Genomic DNA, 15204 nt, shown 5'->3' on the forward strand with positions numbered 1-15204 from the left:
AGGTTTGGTGTCCGGGTCTAGGGTTTAAGGATTCAGCCCTTTGACCGCAAATAGCTTGATTCAGGGCGCAGAGTTGTAGGGCTTATTCCTGCATCCCCAAAGCCATCAGCTGATGAACGAGGGATTGGCGATGGCCGTTGTGTGTGTCTGTAGAGTTTTGCGGCATTGATCTGTGTAGCTATGGGGACGAGTAAGAAAATGATGGTGAAAGAAGCAGTGCCTGCGACGGGGGCGAAGAGCTTGGAGGTGGTGGTGAAAGCAGATCCCAAAGCATGGCTTGCCGCTACTTCGGACCTTGTTCAGTGCACGAGAGCGGCGTCAGAGTACTTGTTCTCGGCGTTGGCAGTGAACACAGAATCGCCACTCGAGAAATTGCTCACGGTGAATTTCGATGCTGAGCAGATATGGCAGCAGATTGACCTGCAAGCTACGCCAACTCTGAATAAGATTAGGAAGTCTCTCCGGAAGTTGGAGAAAACGCCCCCGAATAAACTGTTTCAGTTTAAGGGCGAGAAGAAATCTACGCAGCGAGGTTCGGCGAAAGGTAATTATTGTGTTTGAACTGCCAGCCTTCTTGTCTTGAGTCGACATGTTCAGTGCTTCAATTTTTTTGTATTATTTTGGATACGGAAGCATTGAAGGGTAATGCTACTTACTGGAGCGCCTAGTAGTAGAAGTTAGAGCTTTTGGAGTATTGGAGGTCTTCGCTGGGTCGTGTGTAGGACCTTGCATTGGCTGCGACCGTACTAATTTCTGACCGAAACCTCTGGAATTGAATCCAGTGAACAATTGAATGATGGTTGTAGAACCGGAGAGCATTCGACTGTAAAGATTTTAGTATGAAGAGTATCGGTTGGATGTAGGGTCTATTATTCTTTAAACTCGCGAGCCTTGAAATTTGTTCGCGAACAGTTTTCAAATATGTGGGAAGTGTCAGCATGGCTCTTATCGTTTCTTGTCGTTGCTTCATTTTCTTTTTGATTTCAGAGAAAAGCCAGGAATTGGAGTCCGATGAGGACTCAGACAGCGAGGATCTTGACGATGAAGAAATCTCAGGCTCAGATGATGATAAAGAAGATGGGGATGATTCAGGCAACGAAGATGAAGTGGAAGATGGTTCTAAATCAGAGGAGGAATACTCTGATTACGATGAAGGTTCAGTACTTTCTTACACTCACTTAAGTTTCCTTAATTTGGTTAAATACAAGTACGTTGCCAAAATTATTTTGCTTTTCACAACGCTGAAACTTACTTTCAATCTTTCTTGATTATCATTTTGCAGAAGAGAAGAAAGCGGTAGAAGACAAGTTTCTGAAATTAACAGATATGGAGAAGTTCTTAGATCGGGCGGATGCAGAGGATGCTGGCATTACTGAAGATGGCAGTCAAGATGATGAGGATGATGGCGAAGATGAAGAAGAGGATGATGACGACGATTTGGAGGTACGCCTTTCTATTCATGTAGACGGTCATATTTTGCCCCGAATTCCAGTTATTTCAAACTTTTTTGTTACACCAATTGATCCTATCTCTGATTGTGCAGATGGATGAAGCTTTTGACTTCTCCGCAAGATTAGCAGATAAAGACGATGGTGATAACACATGGGGACCTAAGTATGTTTGGCTTCTCTTTCTGCTGTTTTACAGTTGGAAGCCCATCATTCTGGTTTGAGAACGTTGTATACGCAAATTCTGCTTTTAGAAGTGTATTTCAATTTCAAGATCTTTTCAAGATCAAGATGAGTTTTGTAGCGAAAAACATCTTTGAATTTCGGGAACAGGATCTTACTAGATTATGTGACATCGTCTTTCTTACTCAGATATTCGGATTTTATTGGAAAAGGCAAGAAGCAGAAACCTAAACCCTCGAAAAGACAAGATAGCGACGATGAACCTGGGGATGATGACCTTGAAGATGATGATGAAGACGAGGATGACGAGGGACCAGAGGCTATGGTCACTGATAGACAGATCGTACCAGCGGAGGTTCGATTTTAATGTTTTAATGAAAAACGAATCAGTGATGCTCACCATGTCTTTAAAGTCTACCCTTTGCTTTTGCATGCAGTTGGTGTTTATAAATGATTTAAAATTCTACAATCTTATATGTTGGAATATTTCAGTCTCGCATTGCATTGGTGTTGATCAAAGGGACAATCGTTTTCTGATGTGACACGTGGATGGGCGGTGGTATCCAGGAGGGAAAGCTTTCCGCTCACGAAAGACAACAGGAGAAGACGAAGAGACGAATCGAGCAGCTGGAGAAATCAAATTTAGAGTCAAAAGATTGGACTATGCAAGGCGAGGTAATGGCCGCACGACTTGTATGTATGGGTTTTCTTAGGACTCTTTTTTTTGAACTTATGTTCTCGAAGGCCTAGTGTACTCGTGGTTTGTTTGACTGGAGTTTTGCACAGTTCTGGGTGATAAGTTTCTTAAGAAATTTTACCATCCATCTTGAAAATCTTTGATGGTGTTGCACGTATGTGAATAACATGATATCCTACAGTGTTGTTTAGCCTTTGAATTACAGTATTTTCTGATATGTTCGTACGTAGGTTTTGTTTCTAGATTAGGATTCTCTTGGTCCTTCTCTCTCAGATGCTTGTTATCACTATCCTACCAGGTGTCAGCTTCTAGAAGATCAAAAAACAGTGCTTTGGAAGTTGAGCTGGACTTCGAGCATGGTGCTCGTCCAGCTCCAGTTATTACGGAAGAAGTAACACAATCACTAGAGGATATGATTCGGAGCCGGATTATTGAGGTTAGCAAAAATTTGTTGATAAAATCTATCTTCTCTTGGTACTCTCTGTGAATAAGTTTTTGAAGACACCGTTGATGATTTATATCTAAAACTTTTTTTTTTTTTTTTTTTTTTTTTTTTTTTATAAATATTTAGCTCGAATTCCCTTTAGCTGTCAACCAAATAATGTAGAATTGGTGTGTGTGTGTGTTCTTTTTTGTGTTTTACGTGTCGTGTAATTTTATGTTTTCCTTAGGTTATTCATGGTTAGTTCAACGCAGAGTTTAGATTTCGATGCAGATACCTCCTAACACGTGTGTTAGCTTCTATGTTCAACTTATTGTCATGGTCAACTTTCATTCCACTTAGTCGTATATGCTTTCTAAAACATTGTGTTTTCAGGGCACCTTTGATGATCCGCAACCTAGAGCTCCACCAGTTACAGCTGCTCCCAAAGAACGCATGGAAATGGTACTTTTCAGCGGAACTACCTGCTTTGATTTTTCTCTTCTAGTTTCAACATTTAACTTGTCTAGTGACTTGTGCTCCCTGAATGAACAAGCGTATATAGATAGAGGCAGGAGGATCATGTGGGTCAGCTGAAATCAGCTCTTTGGTCTTTTTAGATGTAAACTAATGGTTACCTCATTCAATCTTTCTTTCTAATTGTGCAGGATGAAGAAAAGAGTAAAAAGGGACTGGGAGAAATTTATGAGGTACAGCCTTCTTTGCTCTTTTCTGATTTTTTCAGGAGCCACTAGTAGGTTTGGGGGCTTTTACTCGATATTGCTGCTTAGGCAACGTTATGACTTCTAAGATTATGAGATTGATCAATCTAAAAGTTGAATTATGCAATAATCTATCTGTTTAAATGGAGTGTGCATATTGCTGTTTCTCTTACCTGTACTTTTCTGTTTGTATGTGCAGCAAGAGTACATGGAAAACACCGGACTAGCAGCTGCTGCTACGCCTGCCATGGAGGCTTTGAAAGCTGAGGTATGGTGCACTTTTGCTCTATCCGATAGTTCAGGTTTTATGCTCATAAAGCTTATGCAATTCCGCAATCTCTTGCTCTGATTCTAACCTGCTCTATTGTGTATGCTTGATTTAATAAAAAATATATGGATGTGAGTGCAGGCTTCAGCTTTGTTTAGGGGCTTATGCAACAGGCTTGATGCTCTCTCACATTTCCACTTTGCACCCAAACCAGTAAGTAGTTGTATACCATGTGGAGTTGAAATTTTGCCTCGCAGTTTCACAGCCTAACACTGTCTCATTTTATGTGTCTTATGATAAATAGCCTATCCTGAGAACATCCATTATGGTTCAGAAAATTCTTATGTTTGGAAATGAATTCAATTACTTTTAAGTTTCCATCCGTTTCTTAGTTCAAAATTAGCACCATAAATTAGTTACAGTTATCTTCTAAAAGAAAAGAGCTATTTATCTTATCTTCCCCTGGAGTTGCGTAGAGACTAAAAGGCATTGTTGTTGATGCAGAAAATAGAAGAAATGGAAGTGAAGGTTGATGTACCAGCGCTTGCTATGGAAGAGGTACGCTCGGTTTTTCCACACTTTTCTTTCTGTAATGTAAATCCTTGTTTTATTTCTATTAAGGTTTCAGTATAGTCATGCTCGAACCACAACACAAATCTTATGAATTATCGTGGGGTATGCAGTTAATTGATCAATTGTATAATTCATCTTTTTGGTCCAACCTTTGCTTATGGCTAGGACTGCTAATATATGCTGTTTTTCTGTACGAATAGGTTGCGCCGCTTGCAATTTCAGACGCATCCATGCTGGCCCCAGAGGAGGTTTACAAGGGTGAAGGCATTATCAAGGGAGAGAGTGAACTGACTCCAGAGGAGAGAAAGAGACGCAGAGCTCAGAAGAAAAGGAAGAGAAAAGGTGTCATTTGTAACCCCCGAACTTTCTGAACTTCCTGAGATGCATTTGTGCCTTCTCTGATGGGTTTTCTTCTTATTCATTACGGATGTCATTTAACACTGTCATTTTTACGCGAAATTCCATTGGCATTATTTTATGGTTTGTCTCCGCACTTTCCAGCTATTGTGGATCTCTATGTCATAAGCATGTAGTAACCTGTTTATGATTGCCTTTGCAGGAGCCAAGAAGGCAGAAGAAAACTCAAAGAGAGTCCGTACCATTAATGGTCTAGCAAAGGACCCGCTGAAGGAGTTAATTATTAAGTCAACACCCGTTCCAGAGAAACGGACATCATCTTTCTCAAAATCTGCCAAGGTGTGTAATGTTTCACACCACTGCTGTTTTGCTGGGTGTGCTGTAAAAGCTTATGTAAGACTGAAATATCTTGATTCACATTTACTTGTTTTCTAGAATGAAACAGTGTAGTTTGCAGATTATTACGATGATTTAATTTCCAACAATGAGTGCAGGTAGGTTTGTATTAATTCTGTCTTTTGTTTTGTACACAGGTGTTTGCTGCACTTGATGTTGCCAAAGAGAAGGGCAATAAGCCTGATAAGCCTGACAAACCTGCAATTAATGCTTCGCATTTGAAACTCTAGGTTTTATACGCGAAAGGCTGCACTGGTTGCTTTTACAATTTAGACGCAGAATTTTGAATCATGATAAAGTGTTTTCTGTGATGTCTACCTGTCGATTGCTGCAAAAGAAGGGATTACAGGATTAGACGTGTGGACCACATAAACTCTTCTTTGGGCACGGGGCTGTAGGCAGATAACCCAACTAGAGTAAGGCGATTGATCTGGCTTTTTATGGCCTGTTTTTGTGGTCCAGTACACAGCCGAAGCTTTCTTACATATTGACTTCAGCACAGCCAATAGGCATCAGTATACCGAAGTTCGCTACAGCAATTCCTAGCTCGTAGGAATCACCCAACCTTATTGAATGCTGACAAGGTGATGGGAATTCAAATGTACCTCAGCACAAGCATCAGGAGCTCTATTCACTATTTTTTGTGATGAAGAGAACGTCAACTGTATGATTCTCGCGGTGTTTTTTTGTCATGTTATTACTTAAATGTTGGCTTTAGGTGAGATGAAATCAAACTTCTATCTTGATGTAATCTGATCTTTAGGTCAAAATTTGAAAAAGCGTGTATTGAGAATTCGAGGTCTTTGGTTACCGGACAGTTATGACACCATATTTTTGTATGAAAATTTGATTGATAATAACTTGACTTGAAAAAATCAATGTTTTCAACATACAAGGGAACGACTTTATTTTTATAATTTCAATGAGTATTTTGTGAATCTTAAAAGTATCAAACTACTCTTTTATTGCGCTACAGTTACATTATAATTTTCTAAGAAAGCCAGCTCTTTTTGAAACTTAACTAAATGTCATACAAAAACTCTATTGATCTTTGTCATATAAAAACTCTATTGATCTTTGTATTTGGTAAGTAATTACATGCAACTCTCCAGTTTTGTATGTTACAATAAGATAAATTTTAAAAGACCTAAAATATTTGAATGAGTTATTGGTATTAATATATCAATATCAATATATTAATACCAATAAAATTATCAAAATTTTAAATTTTTAAAAAACACCAATTTTCTTCTTTGTTTTAATTTTTGGAATGAACCATTGCACATATAGATAGTTTCATGGTGGTACAAATGCATATGCCACATTTTCATAGAAGAATAAAAAGAACTTTTATTTTGTTGATATCTCTTACCTACTTTGTAGCCAAATATAATAATTCTATATTATTGACATAATTTGAATAAAGAATATTACAAGATATTCTATTATTCAAATTAAATTTTTGATATAGCCTTATTAAGGATTTGCAACAAAAACCAATTTGGTATCTTAGAAGTATCTTAAATTTTTTTGTACATATTCTAGGATACATTAACAATACAAGTTTTAAAATAAAATACCAATTAATAAAATTAAGGTATAATATAATAATTTTATTATATTATTTGTAATAAGTGTATAATTTGTCTCTAATCTTATAAAAGATAGTTAGAATTCTAAGTTAGAAATATACAACATTAATTTTTAAAGTATAATAAAATATTATTTAATATATATATAGCATGCTGTTGTGTTATGTAAAAACTAATTTGAGAATGCATTGGATATTTGACCATGGAAGGATTTGAACATAGCTTGAACTTTGTTCTATAATCCAAAATAATACATAAGGAATTTAGAAACACCCTTTGGCAACCTTGAACAACCTTAGTAAGCTTCCAATTATCCTAAGTATATCCTATCAACCTTAAAAAAATTCTAGATATATCTTATCACGCTCTAATTAATTCTAAATAAATCTTAAATAATCTTTAATATACTTTAATCAAATCCTAATCAAATCTTAAAAGAAACCTAATTAAACCCTAAATCTTCACAAAATCCTACTAAATCTATAAAAAAAATCCTAATAAAATTTCATAAAAAATCATAATCAAATCTTAATCAATCATAACCAAACCTTAATAAATAATAATTCAATTGTCAATCTTAACTCAAAATTTGCACACTTCTTAATCTCTTAATTGAGAACAAACACAATAAATTTAAAGATGATCAAACTTATTAAATAGGAGAAGAAACTTATAATCCGTTCAAATATCAACCAGCCTTCTTTTCCAACCTTGCATTAAGGACATAAATCTCAAAGAACTAAAATATCAATACACTCTTGTCTCACTCAAAAAGACTAGAAAATCACTCAAAGTTGATTTAGTGTTAAATTAGAATGGCTATTGCCAAAGACAAGAAGGTAAGAAAGTCTTAAAATAAAACTAAAGACTATAAAGGCATTGACAAGAGTGGAGAAGGCTTCACTCTTACCTCTATATATACTATTAACTAGGAGCTACATGGTGATGTCCTATAGTACCTCCAAAATATATTGACTTTAGAAGATACATATCTTAATTTGTAAGGCAAATTTTTTATATGTGTGCTATATAATTAGCTTATTCTGCAAGCTACCAATATATAGTTACTTCAATTTAATCATATACATAAATATTTGAGTAAATATGTATATCCATAACATTATTCTCTCTTCTAGGAACGAGTTCCACAATGAATGGTCATCATATATTGAAGAAATCCAAGATGCAATAATTTGTATTTGCCACATACTTTAATCTTTGTTCTCTTTGAAGATGGTTGATAGGTTCTCTCAGTCATCAATAGTATTCCATATAAAAGTGATAAGACCACCCTATTATTTAATTGTTGTTGAGGCCTTTGTAACTCTTTTCAAATAAAACATTTGAAACTCCATCATAAGTCAATCCTACCTCTAATAAAATCACTAAACATTGGGAGTGTCTTCAAAGGTCATGTTATCAAACATGTTGTATCTTGCCATCTATTGAAAGAAAGACATGTTTTTTTTGAAGATCTTCATCTCAATTATGTTGTCTTGAAGGTTGTGACAATCGCAATGTCTTATCCAATAAGTCAGTATGTAATAGCTCTTGAGTTGAATTTGTTGGTTGTTGGTTCTCCATCTTCTTTGCATCACAAATACACAAAAGTTACAAACAATAATAGAAGGTAGAATGCTATCTTTCCTAGAACTTGTTTCTTTTATGGCAAAGATTTACTATTCTTTATTTTGGTTTTGATGGATATTGTTGATGAAAAGTCTCAACCCTCTTTGTTGCATTTACAAGATTCTTTGTTGGCTCTTATGTGTATTCACTAATATCATATCCACGCCAATGAATAAGTTATTCTAATCTATTTTGGCACTGCCTTGAATCTAAGACTTCTTCCACCTCAAATTTTTAATTATTTACTTCTATAGGAAGAAGTGGAATTTGTCTTCTTGTCGAGATATTCATTGTCTTATATGATTTAAAAAGAGACATGTAGAATATGAAATGAATCTTCATAGATTCCAATAAATATAATGGATAAGCAACAAGATTGATTTCTTTAAAAATAAAAATAAAAATTTTAAGCCTATGATAATCCAACTTGTCAAAAAGACGAGTAGTTTTGATATTGCAACAAAGTAGCCATATCTTGTCACCCACATTGATTTGTAGTTAGTCCATGCAATAGGCATTTACATTGATTTTTTTTGTGTTCTTGAGCTTCTCTTAACTATGCCTTTATTATTGCATGTACCTCTAATAAATAATTTATCAAATCTTTTGCTATAGGATTATTAACTTTTAAAAAGTCAAAAATATCAAGTCATAGATGATAATCATAAATGGCAAAAAATATTTTTTGTTGAGTAGAAGAATGTACCAAATTATCATACACAAATTATGCCAATGGCAAAAGAGTTCTCCAATCATCTTGGTGATAATTAATGGTATATCTCAAATACTACTCCATAAGTTGATTCATCAATTCTATTTATTCATTAATTTGAGGATGAAAAGCCAAAGAGAAATTTACATCGACTTTTAAAATCTTAAAAAAAGATTATCCATAATCTTAATATAAATTGAGTCCCCCTATTTAATAGAATATTTTTAGGCAATCCATGATAACAATAGATGTTGTCAAGGAAAAACTTAGCCATTTCTTTACATGAGATAAATTTTGTACATAATATAATATGTGCCATTTTGATAAAATAATCTACTATCATAAATATAGAATCATACAAACTTGAGATTGAAAGATCTATGATAAAATTCATAGAAATAAAAAACTATAGTTGTTTCAGAATAGGTAATGGTTGGAGAAGTCCATAAGGTCAATGAGAAAGAGTTTTGGAACTTCAACAAATATTGCATGATTGTACAAAGTCTTTAATTGCTTTCAACATTTGAGGCCACCAAAAATCTCTTGATATTAATTCTAAAGTTTTGTTGTATCAAAAATATCTGGTTGTTGAAAAGTCATGACAAACTTAAAGAATTTGTAATTTTTCTTTATGTTTTGGAATGTATAATCATCCCTTGAAGTAGAGTAAATTATTGTTAATCTCAAATTTGAAAATATCATGAGAATTTGAAGAATTATTCTTAATATCAAAAATAAGAGGATCAAAAGACATGCTTGATTGAATTTTCTTGACAAAGATTGAATCAATAGTTAATATTGATTTTATTACTCAAAGATGAAAATGCTTTGGCTTCAAGAAATTTTTTCTTTATTGATCAAAAGCTGCAGCTCTTTTTTTTGGTGTAAGATAAGAATGTTTAGAAATGAAATCTAATAAACCTTATTTTTTTTTTTTATCTATAGGTGATCTTAAAATAAAATCTTAATAAAGACATACTTTAATGGATTTAACAATGGTTCAAAACATGTGCCAACATGTAGTACTCAAGGTTCTTATAATCCATATACATAATAACTTGACTAGAAGTACCTTCTAGATAATAATGCCATTCTTGAAATGAATCCACAATTGCAAGAAATTCTTTGTGGTGGATCTTATAATTAATCTCAACTGCTAAAAATTTCTTAGAATGAAAAGCTACCAAATAAAGCTTATTATTTTCATTTATTTGTAATAAAACAACATCTATAGCAAAATCTAATGTGTATATTTCCATGAAGAATGTCTTAAAAAAATCTACGCAATATAAAATTGGTGCAAAAAAAAATGCTATCTTTAAGGCTTCAAAAAATGTTTCAGCTTCTTTAGTCCACTTAAGTTTGTCTTAACATGTTAGATGTATAAGAAGAGTTGCAATTTGAAAAAAAAAAAAATTATGAAGATTTTATAATAATTAGTAAATTTTAAAAAATATTATACATTTTTTATTATTTTTTAGACTTTTCAATCTATGATAGACTGGACCTTCATAGGATCCATCATTAATTCTTTGTTGGAAATAATGTATCCTAAGAAATCAATTTGAGTACTACGAAATATACACTTTTTCATCTTTGTATATAATCTTATATTTTTAAGTTTTTATAACACACAAAAAACATAAAGTTCATATTCTTTTGTATTCTTAGAGTAGATTAAAATGTTTTCTAAATAATACTTAACAAAATCATCAAGAAATTCACAAAAGATATCATTTATAAAATGTTGAAAAGCAGTTGGTGCATTTGTAAGTCCAAAAAACATGACATTATATTTGAGATGTCCTTATTTAATTCAAAAAGAAGTCTTCTACTCATCTCTTTTTTAATGTATATTAAATTATAAGTTCTTTGTTGATCTATTTTTCTATAGATCTTTGCTTGATTGAATTGATCAAAAAATCTTGAAATCATAGGTAGAAGATATTTATTTTTTGTAGTGATCTTATTAAGTCCTCGATAGTTTATGCACATCTACGGAAATCCATCTTTTTTCTTTACAAATAAGATAGGAGCTCTTGCTAGAATTTTTGAATGATGTATAAAAATTTTAGCCAAATTCTTGCCAATATATTCCTTTAGTACAGCCAATTCATTTTGCAATAAGTTGTAGATTGGTTCAAATGATGATTGAACTCCTTCTTATAGATCAATTTTTCAATCATAGAATCAATGCTCTAAAAAAATATCTACATTTTTTCTTTTCAAAAATGTCTTAGAAATCTTAATATTTGCTAGAAATATGACTTAATGTCTTTCTACTATCAAAAATGGATGTGGCATATATAACAAAAGATGGGCCTTCTTTTGCCACATGCATAAAAGCTCTTGTACCAACCAATAAGAGTTTTGATGTACTAAGCTTATCTATTTCTACTTCACTATCAAGATTTTGGATTAAATTATAAGAAAAGTTAGGATTATAAAAAATCCAATCTATTTGACGATTATATTTTTTTAACCACAATAATTCTAAAATAATTTGATAAAAGGGTGATCTTATTATATTAAATATTACTATACTATTATGATCTTTAATTATTATATCTAAAAGAATAATCTCACAAGTAACATCTCTAGAAGACAACAAACAACCATCTATAACTTCTACATGTATGGATTTAGTTTTCTTGATTAAAGATATTTCTTATTTTTTTGATAAAATCTTTATCTATAAAATAGGCTAAGGCTCTTGAATCTAATAATATAAAGGCTTTGTGATTTTTAGGTCCTAAACACATATCTATTATAAAACAAGGTGGAGGATCTAATGAGAGAATAGGATCTTTATTAGAAGTTGCACATGATTCCAGCTTCACTGTCCTTATTATAGTTAGAAAAAACTTATTTTTTAACACATTTTCTTCTTTGGCAATCATGATGTTCATTTTGTAATAGCATTTTTTCTTTAAATAATTTTGAGTAGTATATTTAGCTTCTCTATAATATAAGCATAAACCTTCTTGACAATGTTGAATCTTTTCTTGCTCAATGAAGAGCTTAAAATATGTTGTATTAATTTGTATTAGTTTTGGCCTTGATAAATAAGCTTTTCAAAACTTGAAAGTTGCCATCATTACTTGGCTTATTCCTCTCTTGTCAAGTCTTTGTTCATAACACCTTTGAAATAATTAATTGTCACATGAAATGGTTTTAATAATAAATTATTCTAATTTTTTTTATTTTTGGCATTGTTAATAACAAATCTTTGATGTTATTCTTCAACTCATATCAAAATTGATTGATAAAGGCTTTGTCATTCTAGTCCACATTGCAAGCAAGGTTTTGAAATTCAGCAGCCTATATGGTGGTTGATTGAGATCTTTGTTGTAAAGATAAGAGCTTGATCTCTACTATTCTTTTTTTATTATTTTTTTTAAATGTGGCTGTAAACTCCTCTAGGAATGAATTCAAATCATAAAGGAGTCATAAATCCTTTCCCATCAAAGATGCAAATCAAGAAAGAACACTTTCATATAGAAGTTTACATATGAATCCAACTTGAATAAATCCATTAAGATATTAGAAGAGATGCAACCTTAAATAGAGCTTGAATTTTTTCAAAAATCCTCAAAATTTTGATCTTGTTCCATCAAAATTCTTGGGCATACTAATTCTTTTTCTTGTCGTACTTGTAAAAGTAAAATTTCTTGGATTTAATTGCAAAGTCAATTTACTTGCTTCTTTAAATTATAAAAATTCTTGATATAGACTTTGAACTTCTTCTATAGGCATAGGATTAGTATTTCTATGGTTAGTGCTCGTAATGCATGAAATTTCTACCCTAAGAATATTGAAAAGTTCTTAAAGATCAGTAATAGTTGTAAATCTATCTATTTTTACATCTGCCAAGTGTAGCATCCATGATTTTTCTCTCCCTTTCAAACATCTTAATAAATTTACAAGTTAGATTAGAAGAAGGTAATCTGCAACCTCTAATATCAAATAAAAATTTCTATAAAGAGGGATAATTTGCTCTCTTTAAAAAAGATATTAATTTTAGAAAATTAAATAATTTATTTAAAAGTTGATAATCTACAACCTTCAAAATACAATAATAGAAGTGAAATAATCCACTTGATTCTAAAAAACCAAGAATATTGAGTTAACATTCTTGTCAAACTATCAAAGATATGAATCTCAAAGAACTAAAATGTTAATATATACTTGTCTCATTCAAAAAGACTAGAAAATCACTAAAAGATGATGTAGCATTAAATTAAAATGACTATAACCAAAGACAAGAAGACTAGAAATTCTTGAAATAAGACTAAAGACTAAAAAGGCATTGACAAGAATGAAGAAGGCTTTACTCTTGTCTCTATATATACTCTTAACTATGAACTACATGGTGATGTCCTATAAGACCTCCAAAACATATTGACTTTATAAGACACGTATCTTAACTTGCAATGTAAGTTTTTTATATGAATTTTACATAATTAGCTTGATTTACAAGCTACCAATACGTGATTAACTTGTTGATCAAGTTTGTAATCTATTAATCAACTACAAATACATATAAAGTCAAAAAAAACATCTATGAAGCTTCTAGAAGGCTTTTCTAAAAAAATATTAAGAATAAATTTATTTTTATTTATTTCTACTTAATCATATAAGTAAATATTTGAATAAGTATGTATGTATGTGACACCTTAATACCAATCATTTAGAGCCAATATTTCTTATTTTGCACATATTTTATAAATAAATATTTTTTATAGATTTTCTAAATTTTATTTCAATTCTATGGATGGATTGCTACAAATCTTTGAAATCCTCACTATCTCTCTAAACTTCAAATTTTAAGATCCTAATCCACTCAAATTTCAATAATCTTTTTAATTGTTTAATCGAGCTTGAACTTTTAATATATATTTAATATATTTATAATCACAAAGCCAAAAAAAAATCATCTATAAATCTACTACAAATGTCATGAAATGCTTCAAAATATAAATCTTTTTTATTTCAAAAGATATATAGTCACATCAAAACAATCCTAACTATATAAACCTTTGACTATGTCATTATAAACTGAAATCTCTTAAAACCAATTCTCAAAAAATCTCTTGTTTGCTCCCAATCCCTATACTTTGATCAACAAAAGAATCCTAGATTTATTATAAGGACATAGTTTTATGCTTTAGAATCTAATTTTAATCCAAATTTATAATTAGTCCTCTTCAAATATCACATCTAATTTTTTAAAATAATTTTTGTTAAAAGCTACTATTTTTTCTACTTTAAGGTATCTATAATATTAATTTTGCTATTCTATCTTTTTTTTGTCTTATTTATGGCCCTATAAAGTAAATAGGAGCCAATTTTGTAAAAAGTTAATATTAACACTTATTAATTTAATTTCATCATTAATTTTTATTAATATTATTAAAATAATTTGTTACGATATTTTGAAAGAAGATTTTTTATAATATAATTCTTTTTTTCTTTTATTCACCTATTAGTTGTATTACAATACAATAACATATAGATTAATAGAAATAAAGTTTGGAAGTCCTTGAAAAAACTAGAATGAAAATTTTTATAATTTTTATAAATTCTCAAATATGCATGTTGATTTTATAGTTATATTATAGATTTTTAATAATTAATATGCATCTATATCTTTGTTCAATTAATTTTTATAACCATATATTAAAATTTTATAATTTAAATATTTAGAATATTATTAGATTTTTATTAATTAATTATTTGAATGAATTTGGCATAAGACCAAAATAATATATAGCTTAGAAATTTTTAACTTAAAAAAAATTATAAAGAAATATATACAAAAATTAATATATAATAAATTTACATCTAAATAATATTATTTTTCCAAATTTAATTTTAAAATTTTAATTTATATTATATTTATATAATTTATAAAATTTTGATTTTAATTAAACTAAATATATCTTAAAATATAATTACTTTCTAAATATTAGTAGTCTTTAAACAAGCTAAAATATAACAATGAATAGATATCATTTATCATAAATTTTAATTAAACATTATAATTATTATATATTTATTTCTCTCTTAATAAACTTTAGAGACTTATTAGTGTCTCTAAAAACAATAAAATTTGATGATTCACTTGGTTGACACTATAAAATCCTAGCAAGGTTTTATATAGTATTTCAAAGTGATTCTATCTACCATATAGTCTTAAAGACCTT

The 15204-nt window shown here is 30.8% G+C and overlaps 1 protein-coding gene across 1 annotated transcript; it reads left to right on the forward strand.

The window, feature by feature from the left end:
* The first annotated feature begins 43 nt into the window (after nt 1–43).
* LOC112281413 (M phase phosphoprotein 10) lies at nt 44–5732 on the forward strand. Its single transcript, XM_024517903.3, has 15 exons — nt 44–544; nt 988–1155; nt 1283–1443; nt 1544–1614; nt 1821–1986; nt 2199–2306; nt 2627–2764; nt 3146–3214; nt 3418–3459; nt 3671–3739; nt 3881–3952; nt 4244–4297; nt 4513–4654; nt 4872–5008; nt 5203–5732. Exons 1-15 carry the CDS (start codon nt 181–183, stop codon nt 5293–5295), a joined length of 1854 nt encoding a protein of 617 aa, XP_024373671.1. The 5' UTR covers nt 44–180; the 3' UTR covers nt 5296–5732.
* Nucleotides 5733–15204: the final 9472 nt, after the last annotated feature.

This window comes from Physcomitrium patens, chromosome 4 (assembly GCF_059467195.1).
Source record: "Physcomitrium patens ecotype Gransden chromosome 4, ASM5946719v1, whole genome shotgun sequence".
In the NCBI taxonomy this organism is placed as follows: Eukaryota; Viridiplantae; Streptophyta; class Bryopsida; order Funariales; family Funariaceae; genus Physcomitrium; species Physcomitrium patens.

Excerpts from the sequence above, each read along its gene's own strand:
- LOC112281413 (XM_024517903.3), top strand. The coding sequence starts at position 181 with ATGGGGACGAGTAAGAAAATGATGGTGAAAGAAGCAGTGCCTGCGACG. Across the intron at positions 545-987 it reads GCAGCGAGGTTCGGCGAAAG|AGAAAAGCCAGGAATTGGAG; the intron begins GTAATTATTGTG and ends TTTTGATTTCAG. Across the intron at positions 3,460-3,670 it reads GACTGGGAGAAATTTATGAG|CAAGAGTACATGGAAAACAC; the intron begins GTACAGCCTTCT and ends TTGTATGTGCAG.